Consider the following 23,085-nt stretch of genomic DNA (forward strand, 5'->3'; position numbering starts at 1 on the left):
ATTTTATATTTGCATTTATCATTTAATAAAATATTATTTTTAAAAAAATATTAAAAATATATATAATATTTAAAAAATTTAAAAAATTTTGAGAAACGACGGCCCGATCACAATGGGATGCTCCGCCCCTACCAGCAAACAACTGGAACCTAAACTGATAGTTTATGCATCCAAACAGGAGAACATAATGAGAAATGTTATGTTATGTTTACCAACTGGAACCTAAACTCGCTCGGCAAATAAAAGACTTTATTGAATATATGAAGAAAGTACAAAGTAGATGTAACCCTAAATAGAGTGGAGATATCGCCATAAACATAACGAGAACAATACAACTGAGACAAACTCAAAGGGAAAAACTCAAAGTAACTAACCCAAATAGCTAAACTTAACAACAATGAGAAAAACATAAGGAGACAAAAACAAGAACAACTAAAAGGCAAGAAGCGCATGAGCTTTAGTTTACCATATTTTACAACCACCAAGCCTAAAGCCTGCCTCCAATCCATTATTTTACAAGAGGAATGAGTGCAGTTACAAACTGTCCGATGGTAAGAAGGATAACGAGAAGAGCAGCAATAAAGGAGATGAGTGCCCAGGGACTGTGAAAATAATCATGCCTTAATTTCGCCTTCCATGTGTTCCAACGTCTTGCGCAATGCCTCTTCACGTCAACAAATATCTCCTCATAATAAAAGGTATCACCGCATAAGATAACATGATCACGAAGTTTGTTAAGCATTTTAGCAACAGCTTCATCATCACCCAACATATTTTCGATGATATCACTGAAACGAAGCAATTGCACATCCTTGCTTGAGTTGATAAGGTTATCCATCAACGTGACATAATCAATGACATAAGTTGAACCTTCCTCATATAGTTCATAGGCAATGAGGTTACGAAAGAGACGCTCGGTATCGTCGTCAACCACAAAGGTTGGAATCTTCATTGTCGCGTCTCTAAAGCTTATATCAAACAAACTGTTCACACCGCTCTCTTCGGTACTATTTATGAATTGGATTCCTGCTTCTTTCAGCTCTGTTGCACAACGTAAGGATTGCCATTCCAATAGGCCTTTTCTTAAATTTTCCTTTTCTCTTGCACAGCATGTGATAGTCACACCGCTCTCTACGTCGCCTTGGAATTTTTTTTCTTTTGGCTTTTCTACGGCACAGAGTGTGAATTTCCATTTTTTTTCTAGGCCACCTTTTTTTCTTGCTTCTTCTCCTGCCTTTGCTTTTTCATCTTTTGTTCTATAGTAATCCTGATGGCGCCTTATTCCTTGAGGAGAAGGACACCAATTATCATGTAGTAAGCTGAGTAGGTCCTTGATATTGTCGGTATCGTTGATGGTAGGAGGATTTTCTTTCCATGTCTCTGGGCCTGGCAAGAAATCAGAAAGAACAGAAAAAGCCTGGCAAGCGAAATCTTTTCCATCTGTTGGATCCTTGATCACGTGATACAAGCCCACTAACACAAAGAAAGGAAGTTGATTTTCGAATAGCAACAAGTCACCAAGCAAGGCATTTTGGACCCACTTTTTTTGGAAAATAGGATCATCATATTCACCTGTTTCCATCTGCCTCAATAGCTCAACAATAAAGCAACCATCATCTAGCATTATTGCATCAAATTTAGCTTCAATATCTTTCGGTAAGGATGGGGAATACCATTTGCGAGCTCGTACAAAGTCGATGGCGTCCCGAAATCTATGGTCGTTTTGCTCATCGTTTCTCTCAAGAATCCTTTGTAAACAACGTTTTTTGTAGACTTCCATCTCAATCAAGTGCTGCTTACCATGGTGATAAGGACCAATTGAAATTAGTTGTGGTTCATAGGCACTTTCATTTACCTGCCTTAGTTGATGAGGCACTTTCGAAAGATAGGCCTCTTCGTCAAGCCCTAGAGAGGCAGAACTCGGAGATTTTGGTATCACCTATGCAAAAATATATAAGATACTTTGTTGGAAAAGGAGACACATTTTGACATATGATTTTTACTGTACTGCACGTCTTTGTTAATAATGGAATGGGGGATCTTTTTTCTCTGGGGATTAATATATTCATACTTTGCCTTCTTAAAAAAAGATAACCTTAAATTTAACTACTAAATAACTTTTAACAGGCCATTCAACAAAAAAAAAAAAAAGAACTTTTAACAGATAAAATTTCACTGAAATCTAAAATTGATTCTCAAATAGAGTTGGAGTCATATATGATAAGTTGATATTTAAGACACTGAGCAGCTGCTTTTGTTAAAAATTAATAGCCCATAATTATCCAACGTTGCTGCTTAAAACACTAAGGGCTTGTTTGGCATTCCCCATCTTGAAGTGACATCTATTCTTTTGTTTGGTTTGTCTTTATAGTATAAAATAGTCACTCGGAAGAATGGTTATTCTTTAAAAACACATAACAAATATTATTGGCACCTTTGGTATTTAACCATTCCATCCCCTGCGGAATAGAGTCAAAAAAATTCTTGCTCATTTTAAGAATTTACGAAACCTACCGTATAAAAAGTTTTTTTTCTCTCATTTTTCTCTTTTTCTTTCTCTCTTTTTTGATCTGCCTCTTTTTTCTCTGCCTAAATTTCCTCCACCACTAAAGAGCAGTAGACGATGGCAGTGGCAATGGGGGCACTAGTGCATCCACAGCCAAATGGGACTGAGGAAGCATCAAATCTTGCATTTTTGCCAATCTGGCGATGTAGTAACTAGATCCAATCACGAAAAGCACTAGATCGGCAGTCCATTACGCTGTCCACATTTCTGGTGGTTGACAGACAGAGAAAAAAGAATAGAAAAACCAAAATAGATATAAAGTAACAAAATTTATAGTTTTAATTATAAATTATTAAAAATTAATACTTTAATAAATTAAAACTCTAATTATAAAATTTTTAATATTTTAATATTTTAAAAATAAAAAACAAAGAATAAAATAAAATAATCATATATTAGTTTAAATTATAAATTATTATTATTTAAAATAAATAAATAAATAAATGTTCCATTCTCTTATATTTCATTTCGTAAACTAAACATGTTGTAAGCATTTTGCTTGTATGGTTGCCAAAATTCTTGGACAGGGTGATGCTAACGACTCAAAGTAGATTCTTCTGTCCCAGGCCAATGTTCTTTCTTTCTTCTTTTACTTTTGTCTTTTTTTTTTCTTGAAGTTTTCAGCCAGATGGCCAAGGCAACAGGTTGAGGATTTTTTTTTTTTAATTTTCTTATACGCATAAGAGGTTGTTTCCTCCATTTTCCAGTCAAAATATTAGCTTTTGCACCTCATATACAAGATAATAGTCGTAGAAATTAAGAAAATCAGCTTAACTCCAACAAACCAAACCCATCAGAAAAGCATTAAAAACTATAAAAATATGAAAAATGAACCAAAAAAAAAAGAAAAGAAAAGAGAGCATGGCGTAAATCTTAATATAATAGGATAAAAAGTATAGCTATCACTCCTTTTGTTTATGAGGGGCGAGAAAGAAGAAACTTTAATATCTCCATTCTGCGTCGAACAGATGATGCAAAGTATAATATAAAGTTTTAGTTAAGAAACTTACAGATTGATGCAAAGTATGATCTCCCTCCTCTTCTGCTGGATTTGGAGAAGAATGGTTTCCATTGTATTCCTTCTGCTCCATCGTTTCACTATGGAAGCGAAGAATTAAGAAGAAAACCTTTTATTCTTTTGGTGGGTATGTACTATATGCATATATATAGTCGTTGAGTGAAAGAGTTCTTCCATTTCACTGCTCTCCTTAATTTAATTACTATACTAATAAACTTTTTTTTTATAATTTCATAGAAAGTGAGGTCAAAAACTCTGAGTAAAATTGATTTATCAAAAAGTAATTTATGTTTTAATATTTAAATATAACAAGGAAAAGATAAAAAAAATTGTCTTCTATAATTTAAGACTTTATTAAAAAAGTCAACTTAAACTACTCTTTCTATCAAAAAATTCAAATCGTTCCCCTTTTCCTTCCTTGACTGTGGTTTTCACTCTCTCAAAACAACTTATCTAGGTTTTAGTTGTAAGTAATTTTCAACCCAAATCAAGTTTTTAAATACTTCATGTCTAAATATTTTTTAATTATTTTAATAATTTGAGTCCATAATTATAATCTAACTAATAGAAAATAGTATTGCGTGTCAGATAATATCTTGAAATTATGAGTCTTTCTCTTTTTTTTTTTGATTTGATTATTTGATTTTTGTGTTTAACTTTATATGGTTTATGATGATTATATTTAGTTTTAATCGATGAATAGAAAATTGTCATATTATTAGTTATTGAACCTGATAATTTGTAATGTAAGATCATATTTTATTTAATTTTAATATTTTAATTTATGCTAATGAGTAGTAATTTTAACAAATTTTATAATTTTAGATAAACAAACCTTAAAAAGATATTTTAAAAGAAAAAATTTTGTTTCACAGGACTCAAGTCCCAAACACCAACAATAAAATTGTTAGGCAACTAGAGTCTTTCTTTAATGAGGTTTTTGTCAACTAATTTCTCTTTCTCCATCAGGGTAATAACTTAAAACATGGCCGCCCAATCCTCTATTAATTTAAGCACAAACTTGACCTGTTACTATAATTAGACTCCATTTTTTTTTATTTACTCGGAAGAAGACATTGACTTATTGACTTAATTACTTTAGCATATGATACCAATTTAGTCTTTGTTTATAGAAATTAATTTCAAATTGCTTTCATATACTATTGGTGACTAGGATGTCTTAATTTCTTTATGCGTGCCTGATCATGTGTTAATTGGTAGACACTTTCTCTTTCCTAACGAGTCACTTTTAACCTAATCATTTTTTACTTTCTCAAAGGAAGGATTAAAGTTTAAGATTCATCCCCTTATCCTTCTTGATGTTCAATTATTAAAAGAACAAAAGCTAAACAGCTAGCCCTTAATTTAATTCACACTATTGCCTGCCAATTAAATATCATGCATCTAATAATAAATTTAATCCAAAGTCAGGTACCTTATTAGAGGGAAGAGGGGGAGGGAGGGGGATGAGATAAGATGAGACATAAAATTTAGATTTAATTCCAGTAGGTAGAAGGTTCATGCAATAAGGTAGCTTTTGCTCAAGTTTTTATATTAATACAAATAAAACATGTGTTTAAATTCATTAATAATAACTCTCAAATTCAGTAATGCTAAATGCAACACTCATTTCCAGTATAGAAGCAATACCTAAGAATTCCGTAATCCTTACATAATTAAAGAAAATAATTTTAATTGATTGGGAAACAAAATAATTATTTGGTTGATAAAAATCAAAATAAAGAATCTCACATTTTTTTATTTCTTATTAATCATATATATACCAGAAAAATTTTCACCAAAACTTTAATTTTTAAGTCATTGAATTGAATGTTTTTTTGTCTTAGTAACTGTTCATATTTATTCCCTCAACCTTGTTGAAAGTTTTATATATGTTTATTCCTGTCCTATACCATTTCATGGAATAATTATTCCATTCCGCAAATCAAATGTGCCATAAACATTTAGATCAACTACTAAATTAAGTCATATACATATATTTGAGTCTTAAATATATGGGGGTTCGGGTATTTACCATTTTCTTCAACTTCAATCCTCCTAATTTATAATAGAAATAGGCCCTTAACCAAACCCTGTAAATTGATTAAAAGCTTAAAAGAGAGGTCACTTAATTGATTTTATCTATTTTTGTGCAAGAATAAAACCATACATATGGTCCAGTTCCTCAACACTTATAGATGAATTTTCGAAGTCTTTAAATTGTACTGTAGTAGCTATAAGTCAGTGTTTTACAATTTTTGTTATTCAATAGAAAAAACTATATATTTAAGATGCGAGATAGGGAAAATTAATTAGTGATTTTAAACATAAGTGGTAATTTTAAATTTTACAAACAAGATTAGAATATTGTTCTGGCGGCCACTGCCCATGAATGGGTTTGCGTCGAGGGCTGTTTCAAATTTAAGATAAGATTTATAATTGACAATGGTGGTTGTTGGGGGAAGCGAGCTCGTCTATCAACTTGTATATGGCTGATGAGGGCTTCCTTGAATTATGCTTGGCTTTCTGCAAGAGGGGCACAAGAGCTGACAACACTAAGGGAGGGGGGAGGGGGCGCAAATTGTTGCTAAGATTAACACTTCTGTTTGTTAGGGTCAGTTGTTGAGTGGTGTTTTTTTTGTTCCAAATTAAAAAGTAGTCGACATTCGTGACCACGTCAACAAATGTCAATGTCTCACAATAATAAAAGACGAATGCAAAATTGAGCCCAAATCCAACCTGCCCTAGGTCGTGATTATATTTAGATTTTATTATTAAAGTAATAAAAAATATTTAATAATTTTACTATGGGGACAAGTGAAGGGGTAGGTAGTTACAGACACAAGTTTCCTGTGGGTCTGCAAACCGCTAGTGCTCTTTACTTTACCATTAATCTGTTCTTTCTGATGCTCTTTTTTAAGCCTACTTAGTTTCTTCAACAAATTTGCTGTATGCTATTTTGCAGTAGAAAAGCTTAGGCTTATATGTGTATGGAGGACATAGCAGAGAGTAGGTGCTGTCAACTACCTTGTAATTGTAGAGAATTCTCAAACTTCAAAGCTAGTCTTTAAGGACTTACTTGACATCAAGGGCGGAGCTAGCCAATTTTTATTGGGAGGCAAAGGTTAAAAAGAATAAAAATTAAAAATTTTTAATATTAATATATTGAACTTAACCATTAATAATAAAAAGATTTATAATAAAAAATAATTTGATATAACATGTAAAGCAAAAGAAAGAAAAAGAAAAAAAACTTATAATAGTACTCTAGGAAAATTTTTTTCGATGATGGCAATATCTTTTTTAATATAAACAACTAAATTATTTGTAAGAAATTTATTATCTATTTTGTTTTGAAGTCTTATCTTTATCAATATAAATGACTAAAAAATTAATGTAGTCAATATCCAATATATTTTTTTTATTATATTTAAGTTTATAATACTAAATATTAAACTATAATGCACAAAATATAAATAGTTCAATATGATATACAAAATTAATAATTTCTTCTTATACTCAAGATAATTTTCTTTCAACTAAATATAAAACGTAAAGCACATTAAAAACATACACTCAAGATAATTTTTTCTTATATAATAAGGATTAATAAAAAATAATATATTGGTGAAATTTTAAATAATAACCAATAATGCAATACTAGAACTTATATTTGAGAACTAGATATACAATAAATTTTTAATTTTTAAAAATTAAAATCATTAAAAATAAAATTCACATAATAGAAAAAAAAACCATGATAAGTAGGAGATATAATCTATATAACAAAAAAAAAAGAATATGGTTAATGATTCGTAGAAATTTAAAAAAATCTATAGAAACTTAAAATATATGAGAAAATAGAACAGAATTGAAAAAAATAAATAAATAAAATTAATAATAATAATATAAATAGAAAAAAATAAATAAAAACTTTACCTCTTATTAATATCATAATACAAGGACAGAAAAGAGAAGAGGGAAAGATGGGTGGAGAAACTTAAAAAATTAAAAAAATTTAAATTTTGAGCAAAATTGAATAGAGCTTGTAAGGTCGTTTAATTATTTTTTAATTATATTAATTATTCAATAAAAATTATTTTGAAAAATCCTTAAAAAATATATCATATATAAAAAATTTCAAAAATTTTGGGGAGGCCATTACAAAGAGACGCTTCGCCCCTGTATGACATACTAACTTTTGAAATTTTTAAAAAATACTGTTTTTCAAAAAAATTATAAAATTTTTGTCTGATTCATTTGCCCAAAGCTAATTCATTAAATTTGTTTATGGTTAAAATTTCATATTTAAACAATTTACTTCCACTTTTTTTCTATTACTTTTCCATTTTTGAAAAATAAGTAAAGATTATACTACCAATTTTATTAATTACATTTTATTTTTTTATAGCTTTGTCTTCTTTTTTCTTTTATGTAAATTTCCGTTATACCCCATTGTTTCCTTGCTTTTCCTTTTCATTTTTACTAAAGTAATTATATTATATAAATTCCCAAGGGAGTAGTAGAGCAATTAGATAAAAATACAAAGAACATTCCTATGGAATGGGTCATCATTAAAAGTAAAGATACATTTCGTTAATTGGGAGTCGATTTGCATCTATAGAGACTATGGTGTACTTGGAGTGATTGATTTAAGCATTAACAGTTAAACTTTGCTTACAAAATAAATATGGAGACATGGTAATTAAAAAAAGTAGTCTTTGGAGAACCATTACAGTGGAGAAAAGTGATGCCAATATTTCAAACTTATTGTCAACCTTGAAAGGGTGGCTTGAGGGTATCAACCCTATGGCTTAACATGATTAGTCCTCTTTTCTCGAAAGAATGATTAGGATGCATAGTGGGGAATGGAAGGAGCATATCCTTTTGTACCAATGAATGGATCAAAAGAATGCTCCTTAGATAAGAGTGCCCTATAATTTTTGCACTTATAGTCAATAATATAGGGAAAAGAAATGAATTGGAACCTAGAGGAGAACAATAATTGGAAATGAACGATTGATCTAAGAAGAAACCTCTTTAATTGGGAGATTGATCAATGGAACCGCCTGCACCATGTTACATAAGAGTTCCATCTTCATATGGATATGGAAGACAAAATGGTTTAAAAAGGCTCGATAAGTGGTAGCTACTTTGTAAAATGTTTTAGTAGAATTGTCTTGACATGTAATAGTGTGAAAGCAAACTATTGGGAGAAGATTTGGATGGGTTTTGCACCTCATAAAGTGGAGGTGTTAGTTTTGCAAGTGCCAATGGGTTAAGTGGCTGTAAGGCAGAAATTAGTAAAGCGATAAGCGCTAAGTAGACGTTTCGCATTATGTCTTCTGTGCAACAAGGAACCGAAAAATACCAGACATCTCTTCTTTACTTGTAGTCAGTCTGTGAAACCCAACCTTTGAGAATTTGTAACTTAGCTTGGTGAACATATAAAAAAAATTGATTTCCAAATGATGTTTTTGAGCATTTCAAACCTAGAAAAGGGTGTTTTAGTTTCTGAATGAGTTTTATCTAAAAGTTGGGACATATAAAGGCTCAAATGTTTTGGTTTTGGTCTTGAAAACTATATTCTAGGACAAAAGTATCGATACTTGTTTATAAGGTATCAATAATTGAAGCCTAGAAGTGCATCTTATGAATGAAGTATCAAGACTGGATGAACAAGTCTCGATACCTTTAAACCCATATTAAAAGCATTAATACTTACTCCAAAAGTATCTATACCTTTAACGTAGATTGAAAAAAATAAGGGTGAAATAGACTTTTCCCCAATATTTTAAGCCCTAAAAACCTTTAGCTTTGCCCCAAATGGATAAAAAATGTTTTCTCTCTATTTACTAACCTTTCTTTTTTCTCTCTCCTTTTTTTCTCTTCCTCCTTATTTCAACGGATTCAAGCATTTTAAAAGCATACCCAAGTTCAGATTTTAATTTCAAAGACTTCTAGAGGTAAGGTTTCCTTATCAAAAATATCTAAACTTATGGTTTTGATTTGCATAAATTATGGATCATTGAAATTCATTTTGCTCTATAAAACTTACGTTTTGGAGTGGTTTTGGTACTCTCAAGCTCACCATGGTAAAGTTGCTAAAACCCCTAAATAATTGTAGAATAACAATCATAGTTAGGTTGGATTTTAGATGCTGAGTTAGGGTTTTCAGATGGAAAGGAGAAGTTGGTAAAAGGATTTATGGTTATTTATGAAAGTTATACCTAAAGAACAAGGTATTAACAATGGATTAATCTTGGATAGGTGTTGTTTGAAAAGTTGGCTTTTAAAGAAGTCGAGTGTTCGTCGAAAGGTGCTAGAGGAAAAGGTACGCATTTGTCCAGGTGAGTGGTTATAACATTTTCAAAGTATTTTGATATATAAATACATAAGCATGTTTAGAATAGCATTGAGAATGTTTTTGGTGTTTGGAATAGCATTGGGAATGCTTTTGATAAAAATCCAAATTTTGTGGATTGAATGATGATTGTCACCATGTTTTGAATATGGTTTTGAAATGCGTATATGCTATGTAAATGTACTTATATATGTATAAAAATGGCTTTGTGGCAGACAAACTTTTCAATGGTTTTACTCTTTCAAATATGAATTGAGTTTGGATTGTGGATGATGTTCGAACTACATGACTTAGCATGTTTTGAGAATATAATGAATGAGATCATGTGTTGTTAGCATGTTTTGTTATGATGAATGTTTGGCTTGCAAGCTAGATTATGATTTACATGGATTGTAATTTGAATCACATACATTTTTATGTTTTGAATGGCTATCTTGTGGCTTGAATGTTTAGCATATCATGAGTGCATCATCATCATCATCATAACTCACATGTTCATAACATGTTTTAAATATCAGCATCATTATGGGTCACATGTCCATAACATGTTTGGTTATGCGCCATGTCATGTTTTGATGGGTTACACATCCCTAACATTTTTTGAACCTATGTGGCTCATCACATTTTGAAACCACATGCTTTGCCACATTTTGAACCTATGTTCCTCATCATGTTTTGTACATGCATTGCATGCTTTAGATCACATTTTAAAAATATGTTTTGAAAACATCATTAAAGAAGCATGTACATATTGCATAATTCATCAGGGCATGACATGTAAATATTACAATCTTATTGTACAATATGGATTATTTGGATGAGGATACATATGTTGTGAAAACGATCTAAGGATCTAGTGTTTGAACATATATTTTGGGTTGAATGCTGTTTGGAAATTGACTTGGGAAGTCAAGGGTGGAATTCCTTTTGGGATTTTGCTTAAGAGAAGCTAGAAAATTGGTTACAAGGGGCAAAGTATCGATACTTGCCAAGAAAGTATCAATACTTGTTCAACAGAATGCTTTAGGAAGCATTTTGGATGAGTGGTATCAATATCTTTACCCAAGGTATTGTGACCTTGAAAGCAAAAAGCATTCTACTTGAAAATTATCGATTCATTGGGTACAAGTATTGATACTTAGTTGCTAACTTGATGATTTCCACCTTACTGGAAAGGTTTTGTGCTCCATTATGATTGGATTATCTGTCCTAACACCTGAGAGGTTTTGTTGGACTGTATAGTGTCCTAATGTGTAAAACGTGTGAATGATTGAGCATTGGTTGAAGGAATGAGCATATTTATTTTAAATGATATTTGCAAAGGCTTCTTTATTTCTTTTGTTCCCCTTCCTCGTTTCTGCTCACTAAGATTTTATATCTCACAACATGTAAATTCTATTTTGCTTCATATTAGTAAACCTTGATGGCCATCGTTGGAAAGTTGTCTTTCCATCCTTCTTTGGTAGGTGGTCATCGAGGTTCCCATTTGGTTAAAGTTTTCCACCCTATGTAAATCCGTTGGGTGAGTGTTCCATTGTCAAATGTTTATACTTAATTCTGTAGCTATGGTATAATAGATAATGTTGCTTAGCTTACACCTTTATGTTGTTAATGGTTGTATTGTTGTTGTCGAGTGTTGCATTGAGCTCTTGTTTAGTGCTAGGGTGTGCTGTTGTATTGGGCAGAGATTATATTTCTTTTATATGCCAACCCACTCCCTCAAGATAGTGAAGTCACCTGCTACACCCACCTTGGATCTTAAGAGAAGAAATCTTTGTCGAGAGAGAGGCTTTGTTAGACCATTAGCTAATTGATAATGAGTGGAAATGTAAGAGACTTTGTAGACACTTGAATTGACATGTTCTCAAACAAAGTGATAGTCTAAGTTAAAGTGTTTCATTCAAGAGTGAAAGATAAGGTTTTCACTTAGATAGGTTGCCTTAATGTTATCACAGTGAAGGATAGGTGTAGAAGAGAGTGAAATTTTGAGTTCAGACAAAAGATGCTTGAACGGAACTAATTTAGAGGTTGCATTGGCAATGGCTTTGTATTCAACCTCAGTTCATGATCTAGCAACAATTATTTGTTTATAAGACTTCTAAGAGATAGGACTACCACCAAGGTAAATTACATAAGCAAAGACTAAGCTATCCAACTTCCCAACGCAATTTGTATCACTGAATGTTGCCAGTTGAAGAGAGGATGATTACTTCAAAAATAGATTACCTTTAAGATTTTTTAGAACTCCAAGACTAGACTAGTTAGCTAAGGTAATACATGAATTGAGACAACTTGTTCATTGAATGTGCTATGTTAGACCTAGTGAGAAAGAGATATATATTCTAATGAATCAAAGAGTTGTCTATTAAGTGTTGACTTAATAGGTCTTGAGCCATCTTTAAGTTAAAGCTTAATAGTGGTGGCCATTTGTGTTGTAACTGGTTTAGCATTGGACAAGTCAAACATCTCTAGGAGATATCGAATGCATATTTGTTGAGAAGAATAATCCTTTGGAAGTTTGAATCCCTTTAATGGCAAGAAAGTAGTTGAGATTGCCAAGGTCCTTCAAGGAAAATCTGCTAGCAAGCTATTGGAAGAAGGTAGCGATGGCTGTAGTGTTGTTCCTTGTAATAAGAAAATCATCTACGTATACTTAGAATTAAATTGAGGACAGACTTTTTGTAGTAAATGAAGAGAAAGGCATCAAATATTGATTTTTGAAAATCATATGAATTAAGGAAGGACTTTTCTTGATAGCATGCTATAAGGGCCTATTTTAATCCATAAATGGCCTTTTTTAGTTTGTAGATCTGAGAAGGCTTGTCCTCTCCCACAAATCAAGAAGGTTGAGCCTTCATCAAGTAATGTCCATTGAAGAAAGGCATTATTTACATCAAGTTATTTTATTTTCCAACCAATAGCCAGTGCAATACAAAGGATTGTCTTAATAGTTGTAAGCTTGATAATTGGACCGAATGTTTCCAAATAATCAATTCCAGGCCTCTAATAAGCTCTTAGCTACTAGCCAAGCCTTGTACCTGCCAGTGGAACCATATGACCTCCTTTTTACCCTAAAAACTCACTTCCGGCTCATTATGTGATTATTGGAGATAAATGGTACGAGTGTCCATCTATTATTTTTAATAGGAGCATTAAACTCAGCAACCATTGCATTTCTCTAGTAAGCATCATTCAAGGCTTGTTTGACAATGGTATGGACAAAGGTTGTGTTTGGTTGTGGATAATGCTTTCTTGGGTTTAAAGATGTTATTTTTGATCTTGTGATCATGGAGGAGTTCGTTGAGCTGGGGTTTTAACGTGTGGTGGTGAAATTGAAATAGGGACAGCAGGTTCAAAAGAGTTACCTGACAAAGAAGATGAGAAGGTGACAGAAGGCTGACTAGTTGAGTTGCACTTGAACACACTAGGACATTTGATCGATGAAACTTCTGAAGTTAAGAATGATGATGGTTGTAGGGCTTCAATGTTAGCATCTTGGGCAGAAGGCACAATTGTTGTGGTTTTGACAGATGCAAAAGGAAATGAATTCTCATTAATGGTTTTGGCAACTTTGTTGTATAAGCTTCAATCCTTAATATTTTGCTACTTGTACATTTGATTAGGATAGAGTCATTTGATTCAATTTGTAGCTGCTAAGAGGATGTGCTACCGCTTTTTAGTGTTACTGTCCTGTTGCTATCTTATGATGATTTGTTGTACTAATAGTAACTGCTTGAGCTTGTTTGTAATTCTGCACCTATAGTTTAATAGCTTTTGTAGCTTAGGTTACGTCTTGAGGCTGTCAATGGCTGTATTGTTGGTGTCAAATGTTGCATTGAGGTCTTGCTTAGTGCTAGGATGTGCTGCAGTATTGGATTGAGATTGCATTGCCTTTATACTTAATTAATAGAATATTTCTATTGAAAAAATATTAAAACGTTGAGCAATTAAAACAAATATAGTACTGTGCCTTAAGTCAAATTTCTTCCAATGTCATTTTCTTCTTAATACTTCGTAGATATGAAATCTATATCTATTTTACAAAAAAGAAATGAATAAAAATCAGTTCAACATAAATGGATTTTTAAAAGCATGCAAAACATATTTTCAAAGGATAAATTAAATATTTAAAAATTGTAGCACTAATTTTCCAATCCATCAAACAACACCTAAAACACCACCTCAAGTTCTTTCAACTCAATTGATGCCTCGTGATTTTTGTTTGGTTAATTATAATACACATGATTACGAGGGATATTTGTACCATAAACGACTACATTTATAAAAATTTGACATGTTGATCTTGGATATTAGTAATAAGTTATATTTAGTGGATAAGATACCATTTCAATAAGTATGAAACGTCTTAGGTAGGTAAGAACAGTTGTTCCTTTTCTACCAAACGGACGCTAGGCAGAAGTCAATTCTCCTAATCTAAACACATGAAAGCCTACTAACTTATATTATGGACTGATTAAGATATGATTGGAAAGTGATGTTTTGTTTTTCTTCTTGACACCTTTTTGAGAAATAGGACAATCTAGAAAAGCGGGATGAGGAACACGAGGAGTAGTGTGTCGACTAAAACAACGTGAAATTAAAGAGAAAGAATAAATAATTGTATATATAAATATTCACATAGTTGGTTGAATTCTTTTGTATTTTTTAAAATGTTTGACCTTATGTTTCTAAGAGGGTAGGGGAATTGTCATTATCATGCACGTCGTTTTTGATGATATTTTTTGTAGTATAAATAACAAAATTAATCTGGAGGCTGTTAATTAACAATATTGTGCAACGATAATAAGTATGAAATTTATCAAGCTATATATAACTGGCAGGATCCAATGTTTTCCCTTTAAGCTTAGCATGGAATATAATAGACTAAATATGTTAGAAGGCTCACGTATTAACTCAAATTTATTTATAAACAGATATTCTAAATTTTATTGATAAAAAAGTAATATTTTACAAAAATCTTCATGAATTCTAATTACATGAAGAAACAAAAAATAAATGTATTACAAGTTTTGTGTAAATATTCGGATAACAAGCATAAGCTAAGTAGTTCCAAAGTACAACATCAAACACATCTACAAGATAGAATGAGAACAGCTACAATATAAACTATATTAAATTAATTTATATAAATGTAAATTTGAAACAAAACAAAACAATAAAAGACATTACCTTGAAATGCAGACTGGAACCCTAAAACTCGAAATACAAAGGGCAAAACAAAGGCACAAAATAATCATAATAAGACAAAAAGCTTAAAATAGGATTTGATTAGACAATGCAATTACAGATGACATTAATGTTCAGTGAGAGTTGATCATACATCAAATACAAATAAAACACAGCGAAAATAAAATTAAAAATTAAATTACACCTCACCCCTTTAGAATCTGTTTTATACTAAATTGAGTACAGAATTAAATTAAAAATAAAAGTATATGATCAGATCACTTTACCTAAATAATAAAGATTGATGAATCATTTGTTAAACCACCAAATCAGCCTTCAAAAAGCTCAACCACCTCAGCCCGGTTGTTGCAAATCAAAGTTGTCCAAGGAATCCTTGTGCAGTCTCTAATGGTGATCTACACCAATGAAAGAGAAAATCTTTCTTTAAGCATTGGGAGTGTTATGCCTTGATAGTGTGCTAGCAAAGATGAGTTTCATAAACTCATAATCCACACAAAATTGTGGGGCTGAACACACAAAGGGAAGTGAATGAAAAAACTATTTTTCTTCACACAAGGAATGGCAAGACAAAAGAATTTCTAATGTGCCGTTCATTCCTTTTTTTTTTTCAGCCGTTTTCTACTCTTGTTTGGAGGCTATAGCAAGGTATTTTATACCTTGGATTAATTTTAAACCCTAATTACAAAACTATTTTGTAATTGCCAATTAATCCAATAATTTGATTAAATAATTTAATTAAATAATTTAATTAAGTTCTTAAGAAGTCCAATTAACTTAATTGTTTAATTTAATTGATTAGGCCCAATAACTTAATTAAACAATTTAATTAATTAAGCCCAATAATTTAATTAAATAATTTTAATCAATTAGGCCCAATGACTTAATTAAACAAATTTAATCAATTAAGTCCAATAACTTAATTGTTTAATTTAATTAATTAGGCTCAATGACTTAATTAAATAATTTAATTAATTAGGCACAACTTAATTAAACAATTTTAATCAAGTGCTTGAGAAGCGCATAACTTCTAATTTGATTAAGTCCAACTTAATCACCTCTCCCATTTTATTTTCAACATTCATTTTAGGTGTGTGACCCATTAAACTTCTAATATGTTGGCAATGAACTCAACATATAATTCTTAAGTTAAACTTAGAATTAGATAAATTTAAACTACTTTAAATTTATGATTAATCAAGTTAACTACCTAAAGTTCATAGACCAAGATTAGGATCTAGCAATCCATCATGGCCACCCAAATGTTAGAAGAGTCCAGATGGTTTGACTCAACCTTTTAGTGATCAGCCATTCAGTGTAATTCATTCCCTCATCAGATATCTCCAATATGATAAGAGCATGGTGTAGTGTCTACTCTTATTGATCTCCATATTCGTTCTTAAAAGTTTGATCATCAGCTTTATAAAGACTTATGAAATTCCTTTCACAATCTTCAAGTCGCCTTGGCCAAGGACTTCAATAAGCTAATATTAACTAAGAACAGCTAGGATATGTCCGTTGCATCACTTGGGGTGATGATTCCTATCTTGACCACTCATTTGCCTTCACATGCTTCATGCTATACCCAAAAGCATCCTGTTTTGGCATCCTTGGTTAGGCACCCGTAGTTATGAAATCAAAGCATAGCATTCCACACATAAGACAACCTGGTGTCTCAAGTCTAGGGAGTATTTACACAACTGACACATGAGAAGTATTGCATAGACACTTGAGTCAAATACCAAATGCAGTTCTCATGGCAGGCCATGTTCAGTGAACTTGCTCTCTTAGGCAAGTATCTACATTTTACTTCCAAGTATCTCCATACTTCAACCTATGAGATCGGTTGCTTACTTCTCAAGTAAGGAACATAGAATGTACCAGTCTCTAAGTATCATTGATGTCTAGTCTCAATGATACATTAACCAGGAACATTTTGAGATTACGCTTTGATGCATAAGGATCTCATAACTGTAACCCATTACAGTTTCCTTGCAAGGCATATTAATCTCATGGACTTCATCCAATTAGACTATAACTTGTTATAATTGATGTCTTATTGATGAAAGAAAACCTTTAATCATTCAACATGAATGATGTTGTTACGTGATTGGAATCAAGCCTTAACCAATCCCAATTGGCTGCAAGGCTCATCCCCACAATTAAAATGTGGAATTAGGAAACATAAACAGAATCCAAATACGAGACATTTCATGTTCTTGAGCTCCTTTAGACAAAGTACAACTTACTAAATCTCCAAGTGATCAAATTTCAGACCCGTAACATAGATCAAAATCTAATTTTGAGTTTGCATTTCAGCGTAACATAAATTGGGTTGAATGCAAGTTTGCTTTTGGCAAGGTACTTCACTCTAGAAGTTTCCTAGAAAAGAAAAGCAACTTCTTCAAGAAGCAAAAAATGTGAAAAGAGAAAAAAAGAACCATAGATCAACGTACATCACAAAAAGCAAACAAAGATCTAGATTTGACTAAATGGATTATTAGAAGTCTTAAAGAATAGAACTTTAACAAAAGCAAATTACAATGACAGCTAACAAATGAAGGATGCTAACCTGATTGAGAGGAATTCAGAGAGAGTTTTTGGGTGGTTTTTAATGGTGAAATACAGCTGGAATATATGAAAGGAAATAAGAGGGATTTTCTATGGAGGTTTGAGGCTACCAATCGGTGGAAAAAAAGAAAGGAGATCCTTCGATTTAAGAATGCCAAGGATGAACCATGTATCGAGACATGCAAAAGAGTATCGAGACCTTAGTCAAATAAAGTTTCAAGGTATCAAGACATGCTTCGAAGGACATGTATAACAGTAACTTTTTCAAACACAAATCCCTAAATGGTTATTTTAGGACACATACATATAAATAAAGGTCTAGGGAACATTTTCCAAGGTTGAGAACAATAAACGCAAGATTTTCAAGCTAAAGTGCAAGATCAAACTCAAGATTCTTCAAGAATCACTCTAAAAATACAAGTGTTCTTTTTTTAAGCTACTTGAGCCTTAAGCTTCTTCATCTATTTCAAAAGCCTTTATTCTTTCTTTGTAATAACTATTTTATTCAGCCTTTTTAGAGGCATTTGAGCTAGTTTCTCATCATCCTTGTATTGCTTTGTATAATTCTTTCTTAATCTTCAACTCTGAGCTGTCAACAACCTATCACGAATCAATTGAATCTTGTTGGTGGCTTCTTGAACCATCTTTGATCCGAGCAGTTTCCACTCACCAACCTCAAATCAAGTGATATGTGATCTACACTTACGCTCATACAGTGTCTCATAAGGTTCCATTTTAATGTTAACTTGATAACTATTATTGTGGGCAAACTCTATTAAAGGTAAGTGTCGATCCCAAGTAACTCTACAATCAAACACTCAAGCTCGTAACATATCCTCCAAAGTCCCTCTTAGACTGTTTATTGGTTTAATGATGAAAACCAATGCTAAATTTACTCTTAGTCTGCAAAGCTTCTTGGAACTTACCTTAAATCTGACTAATGAACTAGGTTCTTTTGTCTGAAACTTTAGTTACCATAATTCCATGCTATTGCATAATCTCTTCAATGTACAATTTGGCATACTATGCCACTCCATAGGTGGTCTTCACTAATAGGAAGTGTGTGGACTTAGTCAAACTATCAATTATCGCCCATATGGAATCACACCCTTTTGTTGTGTGAGGTAATCCAATTACAAAATCCATAGATATATGTTTCCATTTTCACTTAGGAATGGGTAAAGGATAAAACAAGCTTGCAGGCCTTTGATGCGTCGCCTTAACATATTGGCATACTAATCACTTAGCCATAAACTTGGCTACATCTTTTTTTTAAACCTTCCCACCCATATACCTTTATCAAGTCATGGTACATCTTGGTGGATTCAAGATGTACTGCATATGCCAACAAATATGCCTCTTCAAGAATCTCCCTTCTGAGATCATCCATATACGGTAAATACACTCTTGCTCCATAATGGAGTAAACTGTCAGAATCTCCATCAAAGTGTTGCCTCTTTCTCCTTTGGGCAACATCTAAGGCCTTGATCACCCATTGATCCTTACCTTAGGCTTCCTTAATGTGATCAAGTAGCATAGGCTTAACTTGAAAATGTGCTATCAAAGCATCAATCTCACTAACCTTAACATGCAAACCCATGTCTCCCAAACCATGGATATCCCTTGCCAAAGGTCTCATACCAATGGTTAAATAAGCCAATATTCTTATAGACTTTTGGCTTAAAGCATCGACTACCATGTTCACTTTGCTGAGGTGATATAAAATAGTACAATCATAGTCTTTAAGTAACTCCATCCATCGATGTTGCCTAAAGTTGAGATCTCTTTACTCAAAAATGTATTTGATGAGACTTTTATGATCTGTTTAGATTTCACATGTCTCCCCATAAAGGTAATTCTTCAAATCTTAACTGCAAACGCAATGGCTGCTATCTCTAGATCATGTTCAAGATAATTTTGCTCTTGCCTTTTTAACTGTCTTGAGGCATAAGTTATGACCTCATCGTGTTGTGTCAACATGTAACCTAAACCAACACATGAGGCATCACAATAAATCATATATCCATCGACACCTTGTGGTAGGCTAAGTATGGGAGCTAAAGTAAGACAACTCTTAAGCTTTCCAAAGCTCTCTTCTTAAACTTTGTTCCATTGAAACTTCACATTTTGAGTCAATCTAGTCAACAAAGTTGTAGGTTTAGAGAAGTCCTTGGCAAACCATCTATAATATTCAACCAAACCTAAAAAACTACGAATCTCCATCACAAAGGTTGGCCTTAGCCATTTTTCTATGGCCTCTATCTTCTTAAGGTTTACCTTAACACCATATTTGGAAACTACATAATTTAAGAAGCTAACATTATCAAGCCAAATCTCACACTTGGAGAACTTGGCATATAATCGACGATCTCTCAACACTTGAAGCACAATCCTAAGATTTTGTTCATGTTCCTCCTTATTCCTTGACTATACCAAAATATCATCAATATATACCACAACAAAGTTGTCCAAATATGGTTTGAACACTTGATTAATCATATCTATAAAAGTTGTGGGGTCATTTGTAAGAACAAAGAACATAACCAGAAACTCATAGTGTTTGTACTCGTCCAAAATACAGTCTTAAGCACATCTTCTTACCTAAGTTTGAGTTAGTGGTAACCATAGTAAAGATTAATCTTGGATAAACATTGTGCTCCTTGCAACTAGTCAAATAAATAATCAATACAAGGAATAGGGTAGTTATTCTTTATTGTTACCTTATTAAGTTGTTAGTAATTGATGTACAACTTGAGTGAACCAACCTTTTTCCTCACAAGCAACATTAGCGCACCCCATGGTGACATGCTTGGGCATATGAAACCCTTATCCAACAAATCCTCTAATTGATCCTTGAGCTCCTTGAGCTTTACCCATACTTTGTTGTAATTTGAAATGGATATTGAGGGCCCTGATGTTTACAGTCATAAACTATTTGTTTTCACACATATCATTCAATATTTTTTCCTTTTTATGAATTCCTTGATTTCCTCACCTTTTTTTGGCTCTTGAACATAAGGTCATTGATTTCCAATAATAGACATGCTTATTTCCATGTCATGTGCACAAGTAGCTAACTCTTCAAAGGTTTAAGGCTTAATGCCTTGAAGAATGTAGCGTAATCCCTAATTCATCCTTTAGATACACAAGGGTTGATGACTCAAACAATCGCTCTTTGCAATTGAGACTTAGATTTCTCCACCTGTGATGTAATCAATCATGGATTCATGCTTCCATTGGTGTGAAGTTATGAGTTCAATCATGCTCACAACAAGCTGAGTGTTGTAGAAGCGATTAAGGAACTCACACTCTAGTTGTTCCCAACTGTTAATTATCCTAGGCTCTAACTTAGTGTAGTAGTCAAAGGCATTGCCCTTTATAGAGCGAATGAACTACCTCACCATAAGATCTCTTTAGATGCTGACATTGTTGCAAGTTTCCACAAAGTGGGCAACATGTTGCTTGTGATTTCCTTTACAATCGAATTGTTGGAACTTTGGTGCTTGATAATTCTCTAGCATCTTCATGCAATCAATCTTTTGGGAGTATGTTTTCACTTAAGTATAAAAAGGCTAGGTGATGTATTCCACTTGTTCCTTAATGGCTTCTTTAATGAATTCCTTCAATTAGTTAGGAGTGACCACTTCATTGGCTTTTTGGTGGGGATTTGTTTCCATTTTCATAGTGGAATTCTCATAATTTTCTTGAAGATTTTGGTGCTCATTTTGACCAAGATCACTTGGTGCTTTTCCAATAAGGCTGTTAAGTTTTACCATTATTGAGGGAATTTAATCAACCTTTTCTTTGATATTCGTTGTTAGAGATTCCACAGTTTTCACCAAAAGTGCTCAACTTGTTCTTTTAGAGATGTCATGCTAGTAGTCATGATAGCCATCATTTTAGAATTTTCTTTCGAAGAGGCACTATGGAAAGGGGATGATGGAACAGACCTGCACCTTGAATAGCCATTTTGTTCCTTGGTTAAGAGTTGGCAAATTATACTTGATTCTTTAGAAGAAGTAACTTGCCATGTAGAAACTTCTTCTAACTTTGGGAAAGAAGTATCATACAAAGGATTTTGGTTTAACACTGGGAAACTCATGTCATAGAATTCATTCACCTAGTGCCATATGGATGAGTTAGAACATCTGTGCTTGATGATGAATTTGACAAGACTGCAAGATTTGCTCGAGCAAACTTAAGAGTTAATTTGTTGGTAAAGTTATTCTTTGGCACCATTGTAATTTGGAAATTTGTTTAAGGAAAATAAATGAAAGGTAAAGATTGTCCCATTAGTCGTACTAAAAATTTATACACATAAATTTTGAGTCAAATATTTTAAATTTAAAAATTAAGAGAAAAATATAAAAATTTATTTATTAGACACGGAGTTTACAATCTATGATTTTTTTTACAATAAAAATTGTCCTCAAATTAATTTCTTCAATCTTCGCTTCAAGGGTCATGACTTCACTTCAAAGGTCTTATGACTTGATCCTAAATTCGCTTCATGGGTTTTAGGGTTTAGGATCTTGAATTCACTTCAAGAATTTATGGTCAGATCTTGCTATTTGGATTTGTGGAACTTTGGAGAGGCTTTGGTTCTTTAGACATTATTTCTTGGACTTTGGATTTTTAGAACTCTAGAGGGGCTTAGATTCTAAAAATCTTCTTTCTTGAAATTTTAGAACACTAGAAAGACATTGATTCTTTAGATTTTCTTTCTTGAACTTAAGGAACTTTATAGAGGCTTTGATTCTTTATATCTCCATTCTTGGACTTAGACTTGTGGAAATCTGGAGAGGATTTTATCTTTAGATCTTCTTTCTTGGATTTGTTTGTGGAACTTAAGAGTCTTTGATCTTTTCTTCCTTCTGGAAGCTTTGATCTTTAGAATTTTCCTTATAGAGGCCTTTGACGTGTGGGAGTTTTGGAGAGGCTTTGATCTTCAGAATCTTTTTCTCCTCCCAATTGCCTTCATTCTCCCTTATTCCCTTTCTTTACTGTCATCAAATGGCTTGGAGGAGCACTCTATTTATAGTGCTAGATGAGAGATTTTTACGAGAATTTAGTCTCTTTAAATTATCCTAAATTATTTTAATTTGATTAAAGATAAATCATGATGACTCATAAATGATCTTTTGATTAGTCAAACTGTGTCTTCTAGTTTTGTTTGGCCAAATTTGACTATTATCTCTAAATTATAATAATTTTTTTGAGATAACTTGAATGATCAAATTTGGATCTTATCTCTAAATTGGATAACTAATAAATAAATCTTAATTGGTTTAATTAAGACATTATCTTTAAATTATCTCAAGAGATAAATACATGACACATAGGAAAATTTTAATTGGTCCA

At 32.3% G+C, this 23,085-nt stretch overlaps 1 protein-coding gene across 1 annotated transcript; it reads right to left on the reverse strand.

Moving 5' to 3' along the window:
- LOC108662677 (UPF0481 protein At3g47200-like) lies at nt 229-3,671 on the reverse strand. Its single transcript, XM_018124102.1, has 2 exons — nt 3,577-3,671; nt 229-1,939 (listed from the first exon to the last, which is right to left on the reverse strand). Exons 1-2 carry the CDS (start codon nt 3,655-3,657, stop codon nt 509-511), a joined length of 1,512 nt encoding a protein of 503 aa, XP_017979591.1. The 5' UTR covers nt 3,658-3,671; the 3' UTR covers nt 229-508.

This window comes from Theobroma cacao, chromosome 7, assembly GCF_000208745.1.
Source record: "Theobroma cacao cultivar B97-61/B2 chromosome 7, Criollo_cocoa_genome_V2, whole genome shotgun sequence".
NCBI classification, from domain to species: Eukaryota; Viridiplantae; Streptophyta; class Magnoliopsida; order Malvales; family Malvaceae; genus Theobroma; species Theobroma cacao.